This window comes from Lepus europaeus, chromosome 19 (assembly GCF_033115175.1).
Source record: "Lepus europaeus isolate LE1 chromosome 19, mLepTim1.pri, whole genome shotgun sequence".
Lineage (NCBI taxonomy): Eukaryota > Metazoa > Chordata > Mammalia > Lagomorpha > Leporidae > Lepus > Lepus europaeus.
In genome coordinates, this window is record NC_084845.1 from 52883597 (window position 1) to 52906549 (window position 22953).

The following is a 22953-nucleotide window of genomic DNA, read 5'->3' on the forward strand; positions in this document are numbered from 1 at the left end:
TCTTCATCACCACAGACACATGAAATTTGTTTTTAATGGTTCAAATCATGTATTTTACATGAAAAATCAAAAAGCTTAAATAGACATTGAAATTATCCTGATAAAAAGGCTAACTGAGGAAACGTCTAGGCTGGTCAACATCTTTCTGAAGAATCAGCAAGTCAGCACAGCGGAGGTAGTGCTGGGCATACGGACCTCGGCCCCGCAGACCCAACCTCGCAGTGAGAATGGAGTGACGTCACCAGCTTTGGAAGATCAAGGCCCTGGCTCGCCCCCTCCACTCCGTGTGCTTGCCCCAGCCTCTCAGGGCGTCTCTGCACTCTGAGCACCAGGCCCCCATCACACCCACCGCATGTCATCTGCCCCGGCCTGTGGCCATTGTCCCTAACTGCTCTGCGACCCTGGCCACCAGCAGCCCCTGCACAAGTTGACTCTGGCCATTCCGGGTGTCCTGCAGGCCGGGAGGCTCCCGACTGGTGCACACGGGGTGGGAGGACGGCAGGCTCTTTTTGGACCCACACACTCCACATTAGGAAACCAGGTACTCAAGGAAAACGAAACAAAACACATTATCCTAACGGCAAAAGCAAGCCCCAGGGAGCTACCACGCTGGCAGGGAAGCTCTCCGAGATGGACCTCAGGGTTTGGAAGGATTTACTGGCTACCACAGAGCTAGAGAAAAATTACATTTCTCTCAAAACGGTGCTCAGACTGAGCCGAGGGGAAAGCCTGGACTGTTCATTTATGAATTCCCAAGGTTGGCCCCAGCACATCAAGATGCCTGGGTGCAAAGGTCCCTGCCCCCCAGTTTCCGGTTCACCCCGGTGCTGGGCGGTCCCCACGTGGCTGCTGCCCACAGTCCTGCAGCATCCACCAAGGAATTGGTCCAAAGAGGAAGCAGCGGGGCTGCACTCCTTGACTGCTTCGTGCTGGCTGGGCCCGCAGTGCCAGCTTCAAGGGAGAGGGCCCCAGGGACAGGGGCACCCACACCGGAGCAGGTGCCTGGGGACCCTCACGGCCGTCTGCAGCCGCTTCTCCGGGTTCTCCCCTCGCCGCTACACCTCAGGGGCAGCCACGCTTCGGGAGCCTTTGCTCCCAGACCCGACTTTCCCACAGGGAACGCTCTGCCTGGCTCTTGCCTCCCACGTGACTCAGGAGGCAGCTGCACCGTCAATGCGTTGTTGCAGCTCAGCGGAGCCGAGCCGATTTCTGGACTAACACACACGGCTTCGTGCTCTGTGGCCCGAGATGACCTTGCATAGACAACCAGTTCTAAAAGACTCCAGGTGGCCTACACATCTCCCGGGCCACATAGGCAGGGGAGCGAGGGAACTTGGGAAGCCAGGGCTGGCTGTCGCTTGTCCCTGCCTGGCTCTGGGAAAACCGGCCAGGACCTGGGGGCTATTTCCCTGCCATGGAACCCAGAGCCGTTCAAGCACGCCCCTCAGCACCACAGGAATGGCTGCCACAGGACTCCTGCTGTGGCCCTGGTCAGTCCAGACGCCGAGGGGTGGACGCTGCAGCACCAGCAGCACCATGTGGGAAAGTCTGCATGGCTCGGTGTGGAGAAAACCAGCTCCACATGCGGTCGGCTCGCCCTGCACATGAGGAGGCATGGCCAATGGTCCTGACAGTGCCAGCACCACTGTGTGAGCCCTGGGCTGAGCCCCAGATTCCTCAGCTGGACACAGACCTGTTCCCTGGCCCCCTGTGTTCCAAATACGCAGGGCCAAGGGCAGTGGTGGGCACGCGGTGGTGGCTACGCTAAGGCTTCAGCAGAGAGATCAGGGGTGGGAAACCCCCGGAGGATACCCAGGGACTATGAGGTTGCAGGCAACAAAGGGCACAACAAACCCATTGGTCCCGTTCGTCACTCACCCACAGGGCTAGAAAGGACAACAGCGCTGGCCCAGGAGAAGAGCCCATTAGGAAAACAGAGCCAGCCGGAGAAAAGGCCGAGAGACACTTCCAGCTCACTGCTAACCGGGCAGCTACAGGCATGTTTCTGGCGCGATCCCATCCTACGGGCCATGCTTCCAGGTCTTGGGAGTTAATATTCGGTCTCGGTTCTGCTCAAGGACTTCCAGCATTTTCTCCATGTTGTGGTCGGCCTCTATCACCTGGAAGTCAAACACCATGGCACAGGGCTGCTCTGACTTCAACATCCTCCTCCTTCCATGGCCAGAGACAGAAGGTGGAGGCAGCCAGGCGAGGCAGGGAGAGGGAGCGCGAGGGGGAAGGCAGATGGGAGGGGAGCTTAGAGCCACGCAGCTCCCAGCTCCAGCCAGTCCCCTTACAATTCCCGACTTTCCCACTTAGGCATCCGCCGCAGGTGTCCCTGCAGTAGGCTCAGGAGTGGGTTTTTTCTCATCATTTTACACCCTCCAGCTGTTCTTTAACACTGAGAGGGAAAAAGATAAATTGAAGGAGGGGTCTTCAAAAAGTCCATGGAAAATGGTGCTATGAGAAAACTGCATGGATTTCTAAAATGAGCTCACCCTGCCACTCCATTTTGCCAGACTTGTTTGTAAACCCACCATGGTGAGCACCTCATGTGCAGCAACCTCTCTGCTGGCGGCAGTGTCGTGTTAGCGGCCCTAACGCCAGCGCTGGCGGCCATGCACGGAGCGCCCTGGCCCACACTGCGTGCGCCGACAACCAAAAGTACCCAACGGCCCACAGAAAGAACTCTGGGAGCAGCCACTGAGAAACCCGGGTTGGGAAGGGAGGAATGCTGATGGGCAGACACATCGCGGCAGTTAGAAAGGACACATGGAGGCAAGAGAGGGAGGGGACTCTCCACAGCAAATGCACGCACCCAGGCCACCACCTGGGCACCTCCCTAAGGCCTCGGCGCCCCAGCCACCACCTGGGCACCTCCTCCCTAAGGCTTCGGCGCCACACATCCCTCTTGATGCCCCCGAGTCACCGAGCAAGGGGACGTAAGGCTCTGTGTCGCCACATCAGAGGGCCCATACCCTAAACCCCCGGCCAGAGGCTGCGGGCTTCTGGAACACTCCTTGGCTGACCACGCTGGACAAGGGACATGGCACTGCACTCAGCAGGTGTCATGGCCTTGGGACAGGTGTTGGTGGGCTCCTCTCAGGTCTGTCCAGAAACAGGGACAGAGAGACAGGAGGAGCCCTTCCCGCCTTCCCCAGGGCTGCCGGACTTGGCCCTCCCCGTCGCGAAGTGCTGATGCTCCCTGGGTCACTCCTCCTGGAAATGTCTCCTGCCCTGCAAGGGAGACCAACTTACCAGAACAGGGGCTTCCAGGGGGAAACGGCTTCCTGTGATGAGCCACTCCTCATAGAGGCGGTGAATGGCGTTCAGGTACTCCTGCCGGAAGCATGGGAGCATCCTGTCAGGCAGGGAGGGGAGCAAAGCCTTCCCACCAGGGGTCACAGGCAGGGCGGGGGAAGCGGCTGTGACCACAAAGCAGGGACTTGGACAAAGGAACCCACAGCAGCCAAGTGGGCTCTGGTGGGGCACGGTGAACGCAGCTCCGTGAGCCAGCATGGGCATCACCTTGGTCAGTCTGCCCCACCGGGTCTTCCCCTGAGGACAGGCCCTTCCCCAGGGCCCGCCACAGACGGGTCTGAAGGCAGGAGCCCACACCTGGCTTTGCCACATCTCCACTGCCAGGCCCCGGCTCCGCCACGGCACAATGATCCACAGCTGCGCCGCGACCAGGTATCTCAGCTCTGGGCGGCCTTGCAGCCTTCTCGCTGTCTTGCCCCCAAGAGGACTGTGGCCACAAAGCCCTTGCCCAGCCTGCCTATGGGCCTCCAGGGCATTCAGTGCGATGTTAACTGAGTGACGACTGGTTGCCAGGCTGGGGCACATGTGCTGGGACACAGAGGGGATTGGATTTCAATGGGATGAGGAATGGAGGCCTAAGCAAACAGCATCAGTGCACGGTCCTGAAGGCTCTGATCTCAATCAGCCTTGTGGGGGAGAGGGAAGGGGGTGTCACATGGGGGAAGATTAAGGAAGGCTTCCTGGAGGAGCTGGCATAGGAACTGAACCTTAAAGGCAAAGGAAACACTGTGCAAATGCACATTTGCTTAACCCCATGGTTTGTGTGTGGCCACATGCAGTTCCTTATGGCCAGGGCACGGAAGGCAGGGGGTGGACAGAGCAAAGGCCAGAGAGGCACCTGGGGCAGGACGTATGGGATCTTGTGTGTTATACTATGAGGAGTGGATTTCATCTGAGACAGGGCGCTGAAGGGTCTGGGCCAGGCAATCACCAGCGTGGTGTCCATGGTGGAAACACCACCTACCCGAGCAGCAGCCAGGGGCTGGACTGCCAAGGGGAACGTGGCGGGTGGACAGTCCAGACCAACCCCACAGTTCCCATGCAAATCGGTGTGGCCCTGAGACAGACTCAGCGAGACGCCCCTCCATGCCGGCTTGGTGCAGAGCTCCGGGGAGGGCGGGGTCTTCCCGAGTGACGAGGCAGAGGAGGGCAGGAGGCCGCAGAGAGGAGGCCCTGGCAGGGGCTGCTGGAGCCGGAGCGGGGGACGGCGGGAAGGGAGGCAGACGTGGACATCCACGAAGTCAGAGAGCCTCCTCCCACACACTCAGCTCTGGACAAGAGCTCAGGGCGGCCCGCAGGTGGGCTGGGGCCGGGGTCCCAGGGGGCCTGGCCGAGTCAGAGGCCACTTACCAGTGGAATGACCCTCTCCTCTTCCCTGCATCTCATCTTCAGCCTCTGGTAGCAGGTCTCAGGAGTGGTCCGCAGATAAACTGCCGTGAGACACACACGGAGCCCCGGTTACTCTGCTGTGGGCTCAGACGCCAGAGCTGGGGTTGGGGGGAGGCTGTGGGCAAGGTGTGGAGAGAAGCCCCTGCCCCAGCTCAGCTCTCCATGGACCACCTGCCAGCTGGGTGGCCCAACAACCACCTCCTGTCACCTTGCCCTGTCACCAGCCCCACGAGGGTGATTCTGTACTAGACAGGGCCTGGCACACAGCGGGTCCCAGCAGGTGTCTGGCTCTGTCCCTCTCCACTGTGCAAACCAGGAAAGCCCACTCCATCCCAGTGAGTTCCGCTGTGAGGTGGCTGCTACAGGGGAGGGCACGTGAGGTGCAGAGGCCAGGGCCCTCCCCCCACAGCTGCGCCTGCCCTTGGTGAGGGCTGAATTAACGGGGGCAAGGGGTCACTGGCGCCAAGCCCCCTGCCCCTGGTCCTGGCAGGCAGGAAGGGAGGGGCCGGCTCACCTATCAAATCGACAGAGATGTCCATGTTCCTCCCGATCCAGTCAAACCACTCGGAGAGGACCACGTAGTCCACCTCAGGCATCTTCCCGCTGCAAGGAGAGGTGTCAGGGCATCACCGCCCCGGGGCGAGCCTCCGGCTGTGCCATTCCCCGAGGGGGTCTGGGTGCTCTCGGTGCACGGGGGTCGCAGAGAGCACCAGGACAGCAGGCTCCTCATCCGCTCCCCCCTTCCACTGCCTGGGGTGGCTGATGCAGCAGGAGTCCTGCGACGGGAACTCCACGCCGAAAAGGGGACTTTAACGCGTGCTCCCCGAGAACGGAGGCAGAGTTCAGGCTGGGAGATGGAGCAGCAAGGCCGACTCCACTTCCAGAAACGCACCTGCTGAAAACGGTCTCGGACGCTCGCTGTCTAAAATAAGGAAAGCGAGGTCTTGGTCCGTTCCCGTCACAGAAAACCATGCTGTAACGGACATGGGGAGCATGCAGCACCGGCGTCCACGCGCACAGCAGCTTATGAAACTGTCCATAGCACAACCGTATTTCCCAAAGTACTCAGCGCTGCTTTGAAAACGCAGGAACAGAAAAGCAAAAATACCGCCGAAACGCCAACAGTTGCTTTTCTCTGAGCTATAGGACTAGAGGAAATACTTATGTTTTTCTTTATGCTTTTCTGTATTTTCCAAATTATAACAACGTATTAGTTCTCATTTCAGGAATAGGGAGTGGGGAGTATTACTACATATTTTAATTTTAAAAAAGGGGGGGAAGAAGAAAAGGGGAAGGAAGAAAGAGCCCCCGAGTGAGGAGAGGCCCCATGTGTATTCCCAGCATTCCTGGGGGCTTGCTCCACCCAGGGGAACACAGGGCAGAGATGGGAATAGCAGCAGGTGGACAGCACAGGCCCCACAGCAGTCAGGGGACCCTCAAAGCCCAAGAGGGGAATTCTTCACTGCTCGGCTCCTTTAAGAGTTGCATATGCATTTTATTTGAAAGGCAAAGAGAACGAGATCTTCCATCTGCTCCCCAGAGGGCTGCAACAGCCAGGGATGGACCACACCAAAGCCAGGAGCCAGGAGCTCCATCTGGGTCTCCCCCCAGGGTGGCAGGGACCTCTAAGCAGGTGGGCTGTCAATGGCTGCATGCCCAGGTGCGCTAGTGGGAAGCTGGATGAGAAGTGGAGCGGCCGAGACTCTTAACCAGCACTCCAGGACGGGATGCAGGGGGCTCAAGTGGCAACTAAACCCCTGCGCCACAACACTCACCTAGGAGCTCTCCCTCTTAACAACCTCCACGTGGGACCCCACTGGGATCGGCTCCGGTCTGCGCTGGGCAAGGACGGCTGCGGGAGGGGATGCGCCGTGCTGTGTGCAATGGGAGCCACTCCCTGGGGCTGCAGGAGCAGAGCCCACTGGGGAGGCCACAGAGGGGCTGGTCCCTCCCAGCTCTGTGAGCTGACTGCAGCCCCATGGGTGGACCGAGAAAGGAGGGGGGTGAAAAGCTGGAAAAGCATTTGAGGGAGGTGCTCTGAGGGGCCCAAGTACAGAGCAAGGCCCAGACTGGAGAGGGACACCTTCCCCATGTCCCTGAGGCCACCACGATACCCTCCACAGAGAGGAGCGGGCTTCACAGCGGCAGGGGCGTATCAGGTGCTGGGACAAGAGCGGGACCATCCCAAGTAGACAGATGTTCAAGGGGAAGCTGGGGGGAGGGGAAGGAGGATAGAGGGGGTGGGAGGAAGGCCTTCAACACTGCAGAGGGGACTCCTGACTCACGAAACCCAGAAACCACAATTAAGGGAATGACTGTGCCCAGAGACTGGTATGGTGTAGGGGCACCTGGTCACCTCTGCCTTCCTTCCCTCTGCCCCCAAGGACCCATCCCACAGGTCCTCAGGTTTCAAGGACACCTGGTCCCACCCCACGCTTCAGATGGACTCAGCTGGTCTAAGGGACCCAGGGAGCAAGGATGTGCAAAGAGGAAGCTCTCCCCTTCTCCAGCAAACACACAGTCCAAGGTCCAGAACATTCAGGCCATGAGGGGGACCGGGCCATGCCACAGCAAGGGGGAAGAAGGCGGGGCTGCCACACGTCACAGTGTCCCATGTCTCCTGGGCAGGATGGGTGGCACATCTGCCTGCAAAGATGCTGGCACTCAGAGCTGGGAGGATCTCGAGAGATAGGACCATGGAACCGAAGCGCAGTGTAGCCAACACCAAACCAGCAGCACCATGGCTCAGGACCGCGTGTGCTGCAGGCACAGCACAGAGACCCGGGGACCAGGAGGCCAGAGTCCCACGGCCGCCCTGGAAATCAGCTCCCAGTGGTCTTGACACCCGAAGGCTCCCCTCTTCCCCATGCTCTTCTGCAGGGGTCCTCGGAGGGTGGCCTTGCTGAGGGCAGGCCCGGAACTACACAAAGCCCTTGCTCAACTGCTAGGAGCTGTGCACTGGAAGGCACTGGGGCAGCTGGGATGGCTGCTTGGGAGCTGAGCGGGGACACAGGCCTGCTCCCGGCCATGCCAGGGAGGCTGGGCCTGCGGCAGGCGCTGTTTTAACCTGATCTGCCACTTTCCTCCAGGCTCTGCCCGGCTCCTCCTGTGTCTGCCTCCAGCATGGGGCTCCCCACACCCCAACAGGCTACTGCTTGATTTCCACAGACCACACAGGGGGCAGTGCCCACTGTCGGCAATCCAGCCACAGGGCTCGGCAACAGTGGACACAGTGGGGTTCCTAGTAGCCACCCCTGCTTAGCCCAGTACAGGGCAGGTAAGGGGCAAAACCGAAGTCTTGGAGCCTTGTGAATCCTGCTGATGTTTGGCACAGTTTGCTGTCACCTCCCCAGAGGCCCAGAGGGCCCCATTTTGCACAGGATGGATTAGAATGGAAGTCTTACACTTAAATGCCACCCACCTTGTACACGTTATTTCCTTGTTTTCACAAACCTCAGGGGCCTAGGTTTAGATGAGCAACACTGAGACTCAGAGAAGGTCAGCCCAACTCCCTCCGAGCAGGGGTTCAAGCCTGGCTCTCTGTGGCCCCCAAACCCACAGCCTCCCCAAGGCCTCACCTGCCCTCCCTGCTCTGTCGCCTGGGGGCACAGCCCTGTGGCTGGGGATCCAGGAACGCCGGAACTCCCAGGCCCCTGACCCAGGCGGTGAGTCCTAGCTTGGACCAGGACCAGTCAGACAGGTGCAGGAAACTACCCGTGCTCCGCCCATCAGGTGAGTCAGCTCAACATTTTCCCAGCGGGGTCCCACTCCACTCCCCGACTTCTACTTCTAGAAAGAATGACCAAGCCGCCACCGTGTGAAGCTTTGCAGTCAGCTACTCAGCCCACGGCACTCGTGGCACACGGCTGCCTGCATGGCTGCCTTAGCTACATCAATCTTTCTCGCCAGCCTCAGCGTTCCACTTGGGCCCAATGCCCACACCTCCAAAACGTTCCCAGCTTTCGGGACACTGCGTAACCGGAGTGAGCCCCAGCCTCCCAGTCCCTGCACTGGCACCCTGCCAAGCCTGGACTGGGGCTCTCTCCCTCGGGAGGCTCCTCACTTGTCTGAGGCGCCAAAGGCAGTTTCTCGAATGCCCTGCAGGACCTCCAGCTGTGAGGGTGTCTCTTCAGGGCACTCAGCCTGCCCCTGCAGACGGCCTTCTGCCCAGGCCCTGCACATCCCCCACCAAGCAGCCCAGGGCTGCTGAAGGCAAGATCAAGCCCAGCACTGCCCTGGGAGGGGCTCCCAGCCCGCCATGCCAGGAAGCTTTTCCCTTGAGCACCCCAGGAAGTGGGGAAACACAGGGTCCCAGCCTGCCCTCTCGTGGTTCCCAGCACCCAGCTGAGCTCTCCACAGGGGGAGACCAAGGCATCCAGTTCTAGGCGTGGGCCTGGAAGCAGCCGGCAGAACTCTGAGGGCTCCAAGTGACAGAAGTCCGTATTCCGGGGTCGGCAGACGGCTCTGGCAGTGACCCGGCACTGTGGATGAGCCACTGCCTGCAGGGAAGCTGCAGCCCGGAGGAGGGACGCCACGAAGAAAGCCCTCTTCTCTTCTGCTCCTCCTGTCACCCATTCCTCCTGGAGCTCAGCCCCAACCCCTTCTGACTGGGCCTCAAGGCGGAGGCCCTTCAGCCTGTGGCTCCCTCACGCTGGTGCAGGGCAGACCTGGCCACCTTCAAAGCAAAGACTACCCAACACACCCCCAGCAAGCAGGATAAATGTGAACCGAAGGAGCCATAGCCCCGAAGGCAATTCCAGGCCTGGGCTCTGGCTCTCATGACCCCCAGAGCCCAGCGAGGCCCCAGGGAAGCCAGGGGGGCAGATTCCAGGGGCGGAGGGCCAGGTGTGGACGCAGGAGGCTCCCTGCAGGCCAGCCGGCCTCGGCTTCCGCGAAGGCCTCACTGCGCCAAGCCAGATCCCGGCAGAGCAGGACGCAGCTCAGGGGCCAGCCCAGCCTCACTGAAGCAGACCTTGAGCGCTAACAAGATGCACGGGGCTTCTAGGGAGAAGCCAAGGGTGAGGCCTGTGTGGAAACAGTCTCCGCAGGGGCCTCGTCCCCGGCTGTTCTCAGCCTTTGGGGGGCTCCACCAGGCTCTGAAGCCTTTAGCGGCTCACGAGGGAACTGCACTGCCTCTGGCCACTTCCTCATCCACTGCCTGCCCCCAGCAAGGTGCACAGCGCCTTCCCCCACCGAGGGAGCCTCCTGCCCGGCAGGGACGCTGGCGTTGTAACCCCTTCTCGGTTCCACACCTGCCATACAGGGGCAACAACCAGAAAACATGTGGTTCCCATCCAGGAAGGGTCACTTGCCCGTCCCTCCAGCACATGAGCAAACGCCTCGATTTCCAGGGAGCACAGAGGCCGGTCCAGGTCACACATGAACGTCCTGCTCCGGAAAGGAGCTCTGCTCCTCTGCCTCCCGAGCCTGGGGACTCTGGGGTAGGAGGCTGAAGGAGGCACGCTCCAAGCCACACGTCAAGTGTGGCTTTCACGGCAGGATCACCTATTTTCCTCAATGCTAAGCGTGTAAGCTCCAGGATTCGAGGCTGCTGCTCCGGGCCACAGGGGCTGTGGTGGGAGGTAAGGAGGCAGCACCAGTGGAGGCCTGTCCTCTGCCTCCGGGGGACTTTGGTGGCAGCACCTGGGGAGCTGCCAGTCTGAAGGCCGTGGTGGGTGGCCTGGCCTCCACTGTGCCCCGAGTACCCGAGGCCATGTGATGCTGACGGTGATGCCGGGACAGGTCTCGAGGCTGCAACCAGGCTCTTGGGAACAAACAAGAGGCCACTTAAAACACATTAGATCCCCAGGACAGAAACCAGAACACTATAAATTTCTTCTGAGGTTCATTTTCCCAAAAAAATCCTAAGCACAGCTGCCAAGCAGTCTGGGAGGGCTCGAGGAGAGATATAGTCAGCCGTGCAGGGGCCAGTGCTATGGCGTAGTGGGATAAAGCCCTGGCCTGAGGTGCCAGCATCCCATATGGGCGCTGGTTCTAGTCCCGGCTGCTCCGATTCCGATCCAGCTCTCTGCTATGGCCTGGGAAAGCAGTAGACGATGGCCCAAGTCCTTGGGCCCCTGCACCCACGTGGGAGACCCAGAAGAAGTTCCTGGCTCCTGGCTTCTGATCAGCTTAGCTCTGGCTGTTGCAGCCATCTGGGGAGTGAACCAGCAGATGGAAGACCTTTCTCTTTTCTCTATCTCTCTCTGTAACTCAGTCTTTCAAATAAATAAAATAAATCTTTAAAAAACATTAAAAGAATTTTTTAAAAAGTCAGCAGTGCAGGAAAAAAGCTAGAAAAATGTAAAAGCCACGTTTTCCTGCCATACTGCCCACAAGACACCCCCGGTGAGGCCCACACAATCCAGACTAACGCCACAGCCACAGAGGCTGGGGAACGCGGAACGGACACGTTGGATATACAGTGACGAGAGAAGAGGGGTGTGAGTCAGCAAAGTCATGGTCACGAACGAAACTGCAGCCTAGGACGAGCCAAAACACACGGCTCTTCCTGGGGCTTTACCTGGTGCTGGGCGGCCGACGGGTGGTGGTGATGGTGGGGGTGACTGGCTATATTTTCTTAGACTGAGGTGAGCAAGGAGCCATACAAGGACCATGAGCCCCGAACTGCACGCCCAGTCCCAGGGATGGCTGGTGGGAATGAGACGTGAGAAGTGGATTCAGGCAGTCTGGAGCCTGGGTCACGACAGCAAACTCTAGTGCTGGGATGGAACCCAGGTCCACGCTAGGCCACCTCCCACTCCCTCCCCTGACCTCACCTGGCTCACCACACAGGACGCAGGACCGGCTGAGCCGGCTGCCCCTGCTGTGCCCAGAAGCCCACTCCACCGCCCAGGGTTGTGCCTGGAGCTACGCTTTGGGCAGAACAGTCCACAGAATCACTCTGCTCTCTTCCGTCTGTTCTCCCCAGGCTGAGGAGCCGGCGAGCAGGAAGCAGAGGCAGCAAAGGGCTGGGTAAGCCCAGTGGCGGGCAGCTGGTGAGGGCTGTGGCAGCGGCTCCCAGCCACTCAGACTCAGAAGCCAGAGGCACGCAGCTCAGGACCTGTGGAGGAGCCTTCTGGGTCACACCCTCAAAGGAAAGCACGTCAAACAATGGGGGCCAGAGCCTGGGGAACAAGCTGGAGGCCAAAGATCATGCGACAGTCGTTAGGAATCAGCCAGGGGTCAGCCCTGTGCTGGGTCCCAGCAGGGGCAGTGACCCAGGTGCGGTGCCCATCCTGGAGGAGCTTGTGGTTAAGATGCCAATATCCTACTTGGGAACTGGGGTTCAGCTGGGGTCAGCTCCCAGCTCTGGCTCCAGACTCCACCCTCCTCACAATGCAGACCCTGGAGGCAGGGTCGAGTAACCAGGTGTGAGACCTGGGTTGGGCTTCCAGCTCCCAGCTTCCATGTGGCCCCATCCCAACCACTGCAGATACCTTGGGCATGTACCAGTGGGTAGGGGAGCTGGCTCTCACTCTCTCACATAAATAAACCAAAGTTTTATCAAGACCACAGCACACAGGACATACACCACAGTAGACTGATGACTCTCATCGCCCTGATTCTTACTCCTTCCCAATATCCTGGCTCTTCACATGGAACTCTCTAGAACCTCCCACCACCCATCTCCGGGCTCCTGCAACCATGTGACCTGCTTCAGCCAATGGAACGTTAACTAGCAGTGAGCAGTGTCTGAACAGGTGCTTCTGCCCTCTGCCATTGCCATGAGCAGGAAACGCGTGGCCAGCTCGTGCCCCAAGAAGGCAGAGATGAGTCACTTCAGGGCCCCCAGGTGGGTCAGGTTAGCACAGCTGAACCCCAGACACCTCATGGAGCCAGGCCATTGTCAGCAGAACTGACTGGGCAACAAATGCCAGTGGGGCCGGGGGCTGTTTGCTACAGAGCACTACTGGGGCAACAGGTGATCAGTACAACACAGCACCCCCCATGTGTCCAACGAACACATTCCGATTTCACCTCAAAACTGTTTTAACACATCGCCAACTGGGCAAACTACATACCTTCTGTACAGGTTTTCTACAAAAATGTATTTTGCACTGTGAATGGACCTCTCCATCAACCGTACAGGTGCCGTCTAAAGGAAAAGAAGCAGCGATTCACTAACCGGCAAAGAGGAGCAGGGTCAGCAAGCCTGGAAAAACACCTGTCTCACACACACACACACACACACACACACACACACACACACCCGCCGCCAGGGTCTGCTGAATGCAAGAATAAGCATCTGACATTAGGGGCGGGCCGTGTGCCTCCCACACCCTGCCCCGCCCCACGCTCTGAGCCTCTGTCCTGGGAGAGGTGCAGGGAAACCTGCCTCTGCTGTCCCCGCGGGGCACGGTGTGGTGACATCACAGCACTGCATGGGTGGATCTGCCCAAGCGGAGCATCTGTGTGCCCGAGGGGGAGCCCCGAGTGCCGCGGGGCTTCACCTACAGACCACGCACGTGACCTCATACTGCCATGGGACCCGCAAATCAGGGGCAGGCTCCAGGCTGTAACCCAGGAATTACTCGTCTTCCTGTCACTCTATCCTCTACGCACCTGAATTCCTTTCCCTGTCTACTCCGTACACAGGATCCTGAAGCCCACCTCTGCCCAGCTCCGCCATTCAGCCGCCTCTCCCTCCCTGCCCCTTGCCTCGTCTGTCCATCTCTTTCCACCTCTGCCTCCTCGGTGGCAGGTTTCCACTCGTGACCCCGACATTCAGACATTATCAGCTACAGGCTGGGTTCACAGGTGAGCACCCAATCAGGAAAAGACACGACTTCAGATTACTGAGAGGCATCTGGTGAGACAAATTCAATTCACCAAAAAGGTTCTCGCACCTTTCAATCCTAAAAGACACAGATTTGCAGGTACCCACAAGGAATGGCCCAGCTCAGCGGCTGTGCCAGTGTACAGAGATCCTGGCCCCTTCACGGAGGGCCCCTACTGCAGTGTCTTTGCTGTACTTATGGCTTAAACGCACAGGTGCCCAGCTGGAGCTCCCCAGCCACCCTTTCCTCTAAGAGACTCTGTCCCCAGTCACAGCCCTGCTGATGGAAGGGGTCCATGAAGTCACATCTGTGCCCTGGGCTCCTGCCCCCAACACCAGGTGGAACCAGGGCTGGACACCTGACTCAGGCTGAACCTACCAGATTCTCTCTCTCAAGAAAATGAACTGGGGCTGGTGCTGTGGTGTAGTAGGCTAAGCCTCTGCCTGTGGCACTGGCATCCCACATGGGTGCTGGCCTATGTCCTTGTTGCTCTTGTTCTGATCCAGCTCTCTGCTTATGGCCTGGGAAAGCAGTGGAAGACAGCCCAAGTGCTTGGGCCTCTGAACCCGCATGGCAGACCTGAAAGAAGCTCCTGGCTCCTGGCTTTGGATCGGCCCTGCTCTGGCTATCACAGCCATTTGGGGAGTGAACCAATGGATGGAAGATCTTTCTGTCTCTCCCTTTGTCTGTAACTCTACCTCTCAGAAAGAAAAAAATATATATATATGAACTAAGAGCCAGACCCCGTGAAGACTAGATGGGCAGTCCTCGGACAGGCACAGAGTTGCACTCGCGTGCCCTGGAGGCTGTGATGTAACACAGACTGCTGGGCCCATCCACGAGCTCCTGACTTAGCAGGTGTGGGATGAAGCCAGGAAGGGAGCAATCCTAACAAGCTCCCAAGTGATGGTGCTGTTGGTCCAGGGACCACACATGCAGAACAGAACTGAAGGATGTTCAGTCCAGCAGCAGCAACTGTGTCACGATGACACGGGCACAGAGTGGCTGAGGGCGGGGCGGGGGAGGGGCAGGGCTGGAAGCCGGTCCTCGGAGAGCTGCAGCACAGGGGACCCCGGGCCGCACGGACAAGGCTGTGCGGCGCTGACAGCCCTGTGGGGCTTCCTGGTGAGTTTCCCTTCCTGGCAACCACGTTCCCCGAGTTCGAGGATTTGAGGAAGGCTGCAGCCCAGCACCTGACACACACCTGTGGGCGCGTGTGCTGCTCCAGCATGGTGAGCTGCACGTACGTCTGCAGCGTGAGGCCCCATCGCCAGGCGTCGCGGTACATCAGGCCCTGCAACAGAAGGCAGCTGTGTGATGCTGGCCTCACCAACCTCGCAGTCATCTCAAGGAACCTTACACGAGGGCTGGGCTGGGGCCCGAGATGGCCGCAGCATGGTCCCAGGGCCCTCGGTAGAAGGCAGGTAAACTAGAACAATGTACAACCTCCCAGGAACAGCTGTACTCACACTGGGAACTTACAGTTCGCAGGGAACATGCATCCGGTCATTGAGTAAACATTCCCCGAGCCCCCATGGCCTGTTCTCTGTCCAGCAGCCCAGGCGAGCCAGCTGGACCTATATTCAGTTCTGGTCATGCCCCTGCCAGCGCCATCCAGGGCCTCCACACTGAAGCCTGGAGGAGAGCCAGACGTTATGGCGTGCAGGGCCCCGCAGAGCTGCTTCTGTCCTCCCGCATCTCCCACCGTTCTCTGCGGCAGCCCAGTTGGCTTCCATCCGTGTGGGCTTCCTCGGTGTTCCCCAAACACGCTGAGTGTGGTCCCCCTCAGTGCCTTCCCATCTTCCTCGTGTTCGGCCTCTGTTCAAGCGTCACCCTGTCAGAGACGCATTCCCTTGCTAGCCTGTTGGAACAGAAGCCCACCCACACCCCACCCACTCTCGACGGCCAAGCTCCAAAGCCCATCACTAACACTTATTCTGCGCCTGCTCCTCTCCACACGTGCTCTCCGTTCTCCTCTTGTTGCAAACTAACGGAACCCCGGTGCTCTCACTGCACACACACCTCAGCAAGGCTAGGCAAACGCTGCCTCCTGCCTAGCAGTGACAGCCAGAGCCCTCCCTGCACCAGAACACCAGTCGGAGGAAGGGAAGAACGAGGACTTCCCCCAAAAGCTTCCATGCTGTTCTTCTGTCGGGAGTGCACACCTGTGCAAACAACAACCCGTTCTGGTGTATTCTGTTAGAAAAGCGCCAAGCACGCTCGGGCTTCCAAGACAGGGTTCTGTCCTGTGCCATGGTCAGCAACACCAGCCGCTGGAAAAACACAGACGGCCCCGAGCTTTCCTCAGCCTGGAGGTGGCGGTCACTCTGGCCGCTCCCATGTGCACAGGGTTCTTCTCATCACCACGGGATTCTTCACGCAAAGACTCTGCGAGCTTCCGCCTTATTTTCGCTTCCAACCTCCCATCACCACCCACTCTATCGTCTTCTGTCTCCCCACACTGGACTTTCAGGGCCAGGAGTACAGCAGCTTTCAACTGATCACTGCCCCCAGGCTCAGAACAGCCAAACGAATGAATGAAGGAGCGAGCATCTGCGGGGGTTGGGGGGTGGGGGGCAGGGCGTGTGCCTGCCCTCTGTTCTAGCAGACAGGGGTCAATCGAATGCCCCAACCAAACCACACACGGAGGTGCCAACTGTGTTGCTAAAAATAAGGGGGCAACTCCCGCTTCCAAGTCCCAAGTCCACACCTAGATCCATCATTTACCTGCTGTGTGACCCTGGGCAACGTGAAAAATGAGACCGACTGTCCCCAGGCCATGGGAGCCCACAGCCAACATGGGTTTCTCAAGCTGTCTCCAGCCGGGCCCAGAGTCTACCCATCCCTTTCAAGCAGCCAGAGCAGAGCCCTCCAGATGGGGAAGGAGGAAGGGCCGTGTGCACATCAGCGCCCCGGCTTGAGCAAGCAGGCAGGTAGCACCTGGTACTGAACAGTGCCAAGTGCAGACCCCACTCAGGGCTGCACCAGAGACCCTGGTGGCTTCGTCAGGTCCCAGGGGGCTGATCCTGATGGGTGTCTTCAAGAACGGCACGGGGGTGCGATGAGCAGCAGGAGACGGACACCCTGGCAGCCAGGGGCAGCCACCTTGGAGAGCATCTGCAGAGGGCCCCGGGCTCTGTGCACGCCCACCCAGGCCTTGGAGATCCTGGACCTCAGGACACCAACATACTGCGGTTTTCTGCCCGTGCCTCTGCCGAGAGTGAGGAAGAAGAAGGCCCAGCACCACATTCCCCAGAGCTGAAGGGGAAGCTGGGGCTTCGTGCCAGGAACAACCCACTCACCAGAGGATTGTGGCCACGCACATTTCTCCACTTGGACACGGGCTCCATTAACACCTGCAAGGCAAGAAGACATGAGTGCTGCTGTCCCTCCATTCTGAGCCCTGTGACATTGTGCAAGCATTGACAAGAGGGAGAAAGAGAGAAGACAGAGAAAGGGACTAGCAGCATTCAGCTGCCTTAGGCGGGCCAAAGGAGCCATGAGGCCACAACTCCACCCAGATGTGGTCTCTTTCTGTAACTGCCAGAAATGACCTTAGAAACACCACCCATCCCTAGGGCTGGCATTGTGGCGCAGCAGGTAAAGCCACTGCCTGTGATGCTGGCATCCCATATGGGCCCCAGTTCGTGGCCCGGCTGCTCCACTTCCAATCCAGCTCCCTGCTAATGTGCCTGGGAAAGTAGCAGACGATGGCCCAAATGCCTGGGTCCTTGCATCTATATGGGAGACCCAGATGAAGTGTCTGGCTCCTGGCTTTAGCCCTGGCCCAGGCCATCTGGGGAGTGAATCAGTGGAAGGGGATATCGCTCTCTTTCTCTCTCTCTAACTCTGCCTTTCAAGTAGATAAATAAATCTTTAAAAAAAAAAAAAAAAGGGAAAGGAAACACTATCCATCCCTGTCTCCAAGAGCAGACACATCCCACCTCTCTGGCTACGCTGCCCCTCCAAGGTCAAGGCTGGCTCTCCCCATTCCTCCTCCACTGTTCTGTCTGAGCCCTCCCTGCCCCCACAGGTGGGGCAGGCAGGAAGGAGGAGCCAGGAGGGGAAGCCAGATAGGCCCAGGTCTACCGTCTCACTTCCCCAGCTGGCAGCTCACTGTGACGGCGGCAGACTGCTTGCCTCTGTCTCCTCCCCGCCATCTCCACTGGGGTTTCTCTGGTACACTCCCTGTCTTGGGGGATGTCTTCCCTGGGGTCCCGTCTGTGCCTCTCAGACGACTGTGTCCTGAGACACACAGCGGGTTTTAGCTGGGCATTCCTCCGCTTGTGCTCTAGAAACAGGGCTGGGCCAATCCCAGACCACGGAGGAGCCTTTCTGGGTGCGCAGCTGTGTTCCAGGGAAGATTTAAACGGTGCTCCTGGGACCAAGATTTTGAGAATGCCTAGATCCACCTGGGGACTTTCAGAGTGCCTATGAGCAGGAGCCAGAGGCGACGGGAGACCAAAGGAAGCTAAGACATAGGACACTGAGGACTAACCCCCACCCTTCACACTCTGTGCCGTTGCTCACTGTCCTCCCCTTTTTTAAGAAAATGTGTGTGTGTATATATATATATATTTCAAAGATTTATTTATTTATTTATTTGAAAATCAGAGGTACACAGAGAGAGGAGAGGCAGAGAGAGAGAAAGAGGTCTTCCATCTGATGGTTCACTCCCCAGTTGGCTGCAATGGCTGGAGCTGCACCGATCTGAAGCCAGGAGTGAAGGACCCTTATGGGGGGAGAGGGACAAGAAACTAGGCCTGGGCAGATATCAGGGGCTTCTTAAGAGGTTAGATGTTCCCCAGGGTCCAGCGGGCACGTTCTCTGGGAAGGAAAAGTCTATCCCCTTTAGAGAACCTCTAGGCATGCCCAGAGCAGAGCTGCCACTCCCCTTCGGAGAGTCTCAGTACTCTCCTCAGCATTCTCCTCAGCTGGTTCCCTCAGCACTCTCCTCAGCATTCTCTTCAGCTGGTTCCCTCAGCACTCTCCTCAGCATTCTCCTCAGCTGGTTCCCTCAGCACTCTCCTCAGCACTTTCCGGTATGCTAATTGTCCCTCCAAACCGGCCAATCCCATATGCTAATTTGTTGACTATATAACCTGTGTGAAACTGCCGCTCAGGGCTCCTCACCGCCTTAGGTGGGGGCCCGTTTGCGCAAACGTACAATAAATACCTCATGCTTTTTGCATCAACTGGTCTGGAGTCTGGATTTTTGGGCATCCTCTCGAGCAAGTGGGCATCTCTACAACTGAGAGGTCCAACATTTTGGCGCCCAACATGGGGCTCGAGGTCGCCCTCAGACCCATTCTCTGCAGGACCAGTTGGAGGTATAATTAAGTGTTTTCTGTTTGTTGTTCTTCGTCTTGAGTATTCTGATTCTGACTGGAGTATTCTGACTGGCCAGTATCTGACCTGACTCTGTGGGACCAGTGGGGGAGGCAGGCGTGCCCAGCAACCCCTGGTCCGTTCCCCGGAGGACGCTCCGGGTTATGAGGGGAAACCCTCGGTCCGTTCCCCCGGAAGACGCACCCGGGGTGGTCTGGGTGGTCTGGAGGTGGGTCGGAGACCAAGTCTCCCTCCTTCCCGGGGAGGGCTGGTCAGGCAGCCGCTCCCAAAACTAGTGCAATAGCGTTTGATTTGTCTTAGCCATGTGGTTTGTCTTGCTTATTGTATATGTCTGTGCATTGGCTGTTCTTTTTGTTTGGGTTGAAATCCTTGCACACATGGGTCAACAAATAACCACCCCTTTAAGTCTCACTCTAGATCACTGGAAGGACGTTCGAGAACGCACGCGCCACCTCTCAGTGGAGATTAAAAGGAAACAATGGGCAAAATTCTGTTCCTCAGAGTGGCCGGCCTTCGAGGTCGGCTGGCCAAGGAACGGCACTTTTAACCTCGATATTATTTTACAGATTAAGGCGCGGGTCTTTCAGCCAGGATCCAATGGACACCCTGATCAGGTGCCCTACATTACTACGTGGGAGGATCTTTCACGTAATCCCCCTCCCTGGGTAGAACCCTTCTCCTTCCCGACGGAGCCCATACGGACCCCGTTACCCCCTCCTCCTATCCCGGTTGTGCCAACCTCCTCCTTATACCCTCTGAAGGAGATTCGAGATCCAAAACCTGACAAGCCACCGGTTCTTCCGGCTGATCAGGACTTTCTGCTCTTTGACTCTCCCCCGCAGGAACTCCCACAACAACCAGAGCGGGATGTGCAACCTTCTGCACCATCCCCTGATTCCACGAGGGCAGGGGAAGAAGTCTTAGCGCCTTCCCCGCCCTCCAGCCGCCTGCGCCTCCGTCGGGGGCAGGCAGGGGGCTCGGGAAGCGTCTGGAATTCGCAGGCTTTTCCTCTTCGCTCGGTGGCTGGCCAGATGCAGTACTGGCCATTTTCTGCTTCCGATCTTTACAATTGGAAAACCCATAACCCCTCTTTCTCTCAGGACCCCCAGGCTCTGACTGGGCTGATCGAGTCAATTTTATTGACTCATCAGCCCACCTGGGATGATTGTCAGCAGCTTCTGCAGACCCTCCTCACTACTGAGGAAAAGCAGCGTGTCTACCTTGAGGCACAGAAAAACGTCCCTGGAGCAGATGGCCAACCGACCCTACTGCTAAACGAAATCGAGGAGGCGTTTCCCTCAACTCGTCCTGATTGGGACTACACCACCGTTGCTGGTAGGGAGCGACTTCGTCTTTATCGCCAGATTCTCCTTGCGGGTCTCAGAGGGGCTGGAAAGCGCCCCACCAATTTGGCCAAGGTACGTGCAGTAGTACAGGGGGCTGAGGAAACGCCGGCAGGCTTCCTAGAAAGATTAATGGAAGCCTACCGTATGTACACCCCGTTTGACCCCCTGGCAGAGGACCGGCAGGGAGATGTAATCATGTCCTTTATAGGACAGTCAGCGCCGGACATCCGCAATAAATTGCAGCGGCTAGAGGGGCTTCAGGGGTATACTATACAAGATTTAATAAAGGAGGCAGAAAAGATTTACAACAAAAGGGAGACCCGAGAGGAGAAGGAGGAAAGGATCCGCAAGGAGCAGGAGGAAAGGGAAGACAGAAGAGACAAAAGACGTAATCGAGAGCTTAGTAGAATTTTGGCCACCGTAGTGCAGGATATAGAAAGGAGTAGACCAGGACAGAATAGGGACTTGGGAGACAAACGAAAGCCTCGGGTGGAAAGAGATCAATGTGCCTATTGTAAAGGAAGAGGACACTGGGTCAAAGACTGCCCGAAGAAAACACAGGGACCAAAGAGGAGACCAGTTCCAATCCTGTCCCTGGAAGAAGACGACTAGGTGAGTCAGGGCCAGGAGCCCCCCCCTGAGCCCAGGATAACCCTTGAAGTGGGGGGCAGACCGGTAACCTTCCTGATTGACACGGGAGCCCAGCACTCGGTACTGACTTCAGAAAAAGGGCCTTTAAGCTCCAAGACTTCCTGGGTTCAGGGGGCAACTGGAGGGAAGTTATATCGCTGGACAACCAATCAAGAGGTCCAGTTAAGTACAGGACTTGTGACACACTCGTTCTTACTAGTGCCAGACTGCCCCTACCCCCTCCTGGGCAGGGACCTACTCTCGAAGGTAGGAGCCCAAATTCACTTCCATGAGAAAGGAGCTACCATCACAGACTCAGGAGGGCGGCCCCTCCAGGTATTAACACTACGCTTGGATGACGAACACCGATTATTCGAGAGGCCCTCGTCCACCATGGCTCCCCTGGACCCCAAGTGGCTCACAGATTTTCCTCAGGCCTGGGCAGAGACTGCGGGAATAGGGCTGGCCGTCAACCGGCCTCCCTTGATCATAGATCTGAAGCCCACGGCCATTCCCGTATCAGTTCGTCAATATCCGATGGGCAAGGAAGCTAAGGAAGGTATCCGGCCACATATCCAGAGACTGTTACACCTAGGCATTTTAAAACCTTGTCGTTCACCTTGGAACACCCCCCTACTACTAGTAAAGAAGCCTGGTACGGGTGACTACCGCCCGGTACAGGACTTGCGGGAGGTTAACAGGAGAACGGAGGATATGCATCCCACAGTGCCCAACCCCTACAATCTGCTAAGTACCTTGCCTCCGACCCACGTATGGTACACTGTGTTAGATTTAAAAGATGCATTCTTTTGTTTAAGACTGAGCCCTCAGAGCCAATCCATCTTTGCTTTTGAGTGGAAAGACCCAGAGACCGGGTTTTCAGGACAACTCACCTGGACAAGGTTGCCCCAAGGATTTAAAAACTCGCCTACCTTGTTTGACGAAGCTCTGCACCTAGATTTGGCCGACTTCCGAGTCAACCATCCGGACCTGGTCCTCCTGCAATATGTGGACGACCTCCTCCTTGCCGCTGAAACTGAGCAGAGCTGCCACTCTCCTCAGCATTCTCCTCAGCAATTCATTGCCCCGGGCACCAACGAGGAGACGACCCCGTAGCAAGGGGAAACAGGATGGCAGACGAGGCCGCTAGGGCGGCAGCCCTGAGCCAACAGGTGCTCCCGTTAAAGACAATTGAGCCCACCCAAGTATCGAGGGAACCACCTTTCCTCTATCCGGACCAAGACTTAGATACGATTCAGCGGCTCGGTGCAGAGTATGATGAACAAATAAGGGTTTGGAGGCTCGGAGAGAAAATAGTCCTGCCACATCAATTGGCTAAAGAAATAATTACCAGCCTCCATCAATGGACTCATTTGGGACACAAAAAGCTAAAAGCAGCCTTACAGGAAGATAGGCAGTCTTACTACATCCCCGGACTTGACTCTTTAGCCCAGCAGGTGACTGAATCCTGTGTTCCGTGTGCCAAGGTAAATGCCAGACACCTCAAGCTCCCGGAGGGAGCTAGGGTAAGAGGAGACCGACCAGGAATCAACTGGGAGGTCGATTTCACTGAGATAAGGCCGGGCAGTTATGGGAATAAGTATCTTCTAGTTTTTGTAGACACCTTCTCCGGATGGACTGAGGCATTCCCCACAAAACGGGAAACCGCCCAGGTGGTCGTCAAGAAGATCATAGAGGAGATCTTCCCCCGGTTCGGCTTGCCTAAGGTAATTGGGTCCGACAATGGCCCAGCGTTTGTCTCCCAGGTAAGTCAGTTGGTGGCCAAAGCATTAGGCATAAATTGGAAATTGCACTGTGCCTATAGACCCCAAAGTTCAGGACAGGTAGAAAAAATGAACAGAACAATTAAAGAGACCTTGACCAAATTAGCGTTGGAGACTGGCGTTAAAGACTGGGTCCAACTCCTCCCTATGGTGTTGTTCCGGGTCCGAAACACGCCCTCTCATTGCGGGCTGACACCATACGAAATCCTTTATGGAGGGCCCCCACCAGTAGCAGGCTTGCTTGACCTTGCCAGTGACTCCGTTGCCGATGCCCCTAAGTTACAGGCCCGGTTGAGAGCACTCCAGATCATCCAGAACCAGGTCTGGAAACCTCTTGCAGCAGCCTACCAACCC

General features: G+C 57.7%; 1 protein-coding gene across 2 annotated transcripts in view; it reads right to left on the reverse strand.

The window, feature by feature from the left end:
* Positions 1–22953, reverse strand: part of TK2 (thymidine kinase 2) — a 34731-nt gene continuing 11778 nt past the window's right edge. The window contains exons 4-10 of one of the 2 annotated variants that reach the window (XM_062177991.1): positions 16793–16846; positions 14695–14784; positions 12735–12808; positions 5225–5313; positions 4672–4751; positions 3259–3339; positions 1–2120 (exon numbers count right to left, since the gene is read on the reverse strand). In XM_062177991.1, the coding sequence (XP_062033975.1) occupies positions 2022–2120; positions 3259–3339; positions 4672–4751; positions 5225–5313; positions 12735–12808; positions 14695–14784; positions 16793–16846 (567 nt within the window). In that variant the 3' untranslated portion in view covers positions 1–2021. The remainder of the gene's footprint in view (positions 2121–3258; positions 3340–4671; positions 4752–5224; positions 5314–12734; positions 12809–14694; positions 14785–16792; positions 16847–22953) is intronic. The other variant, XM_062177992.1, reaches the window with a different exon arrangement.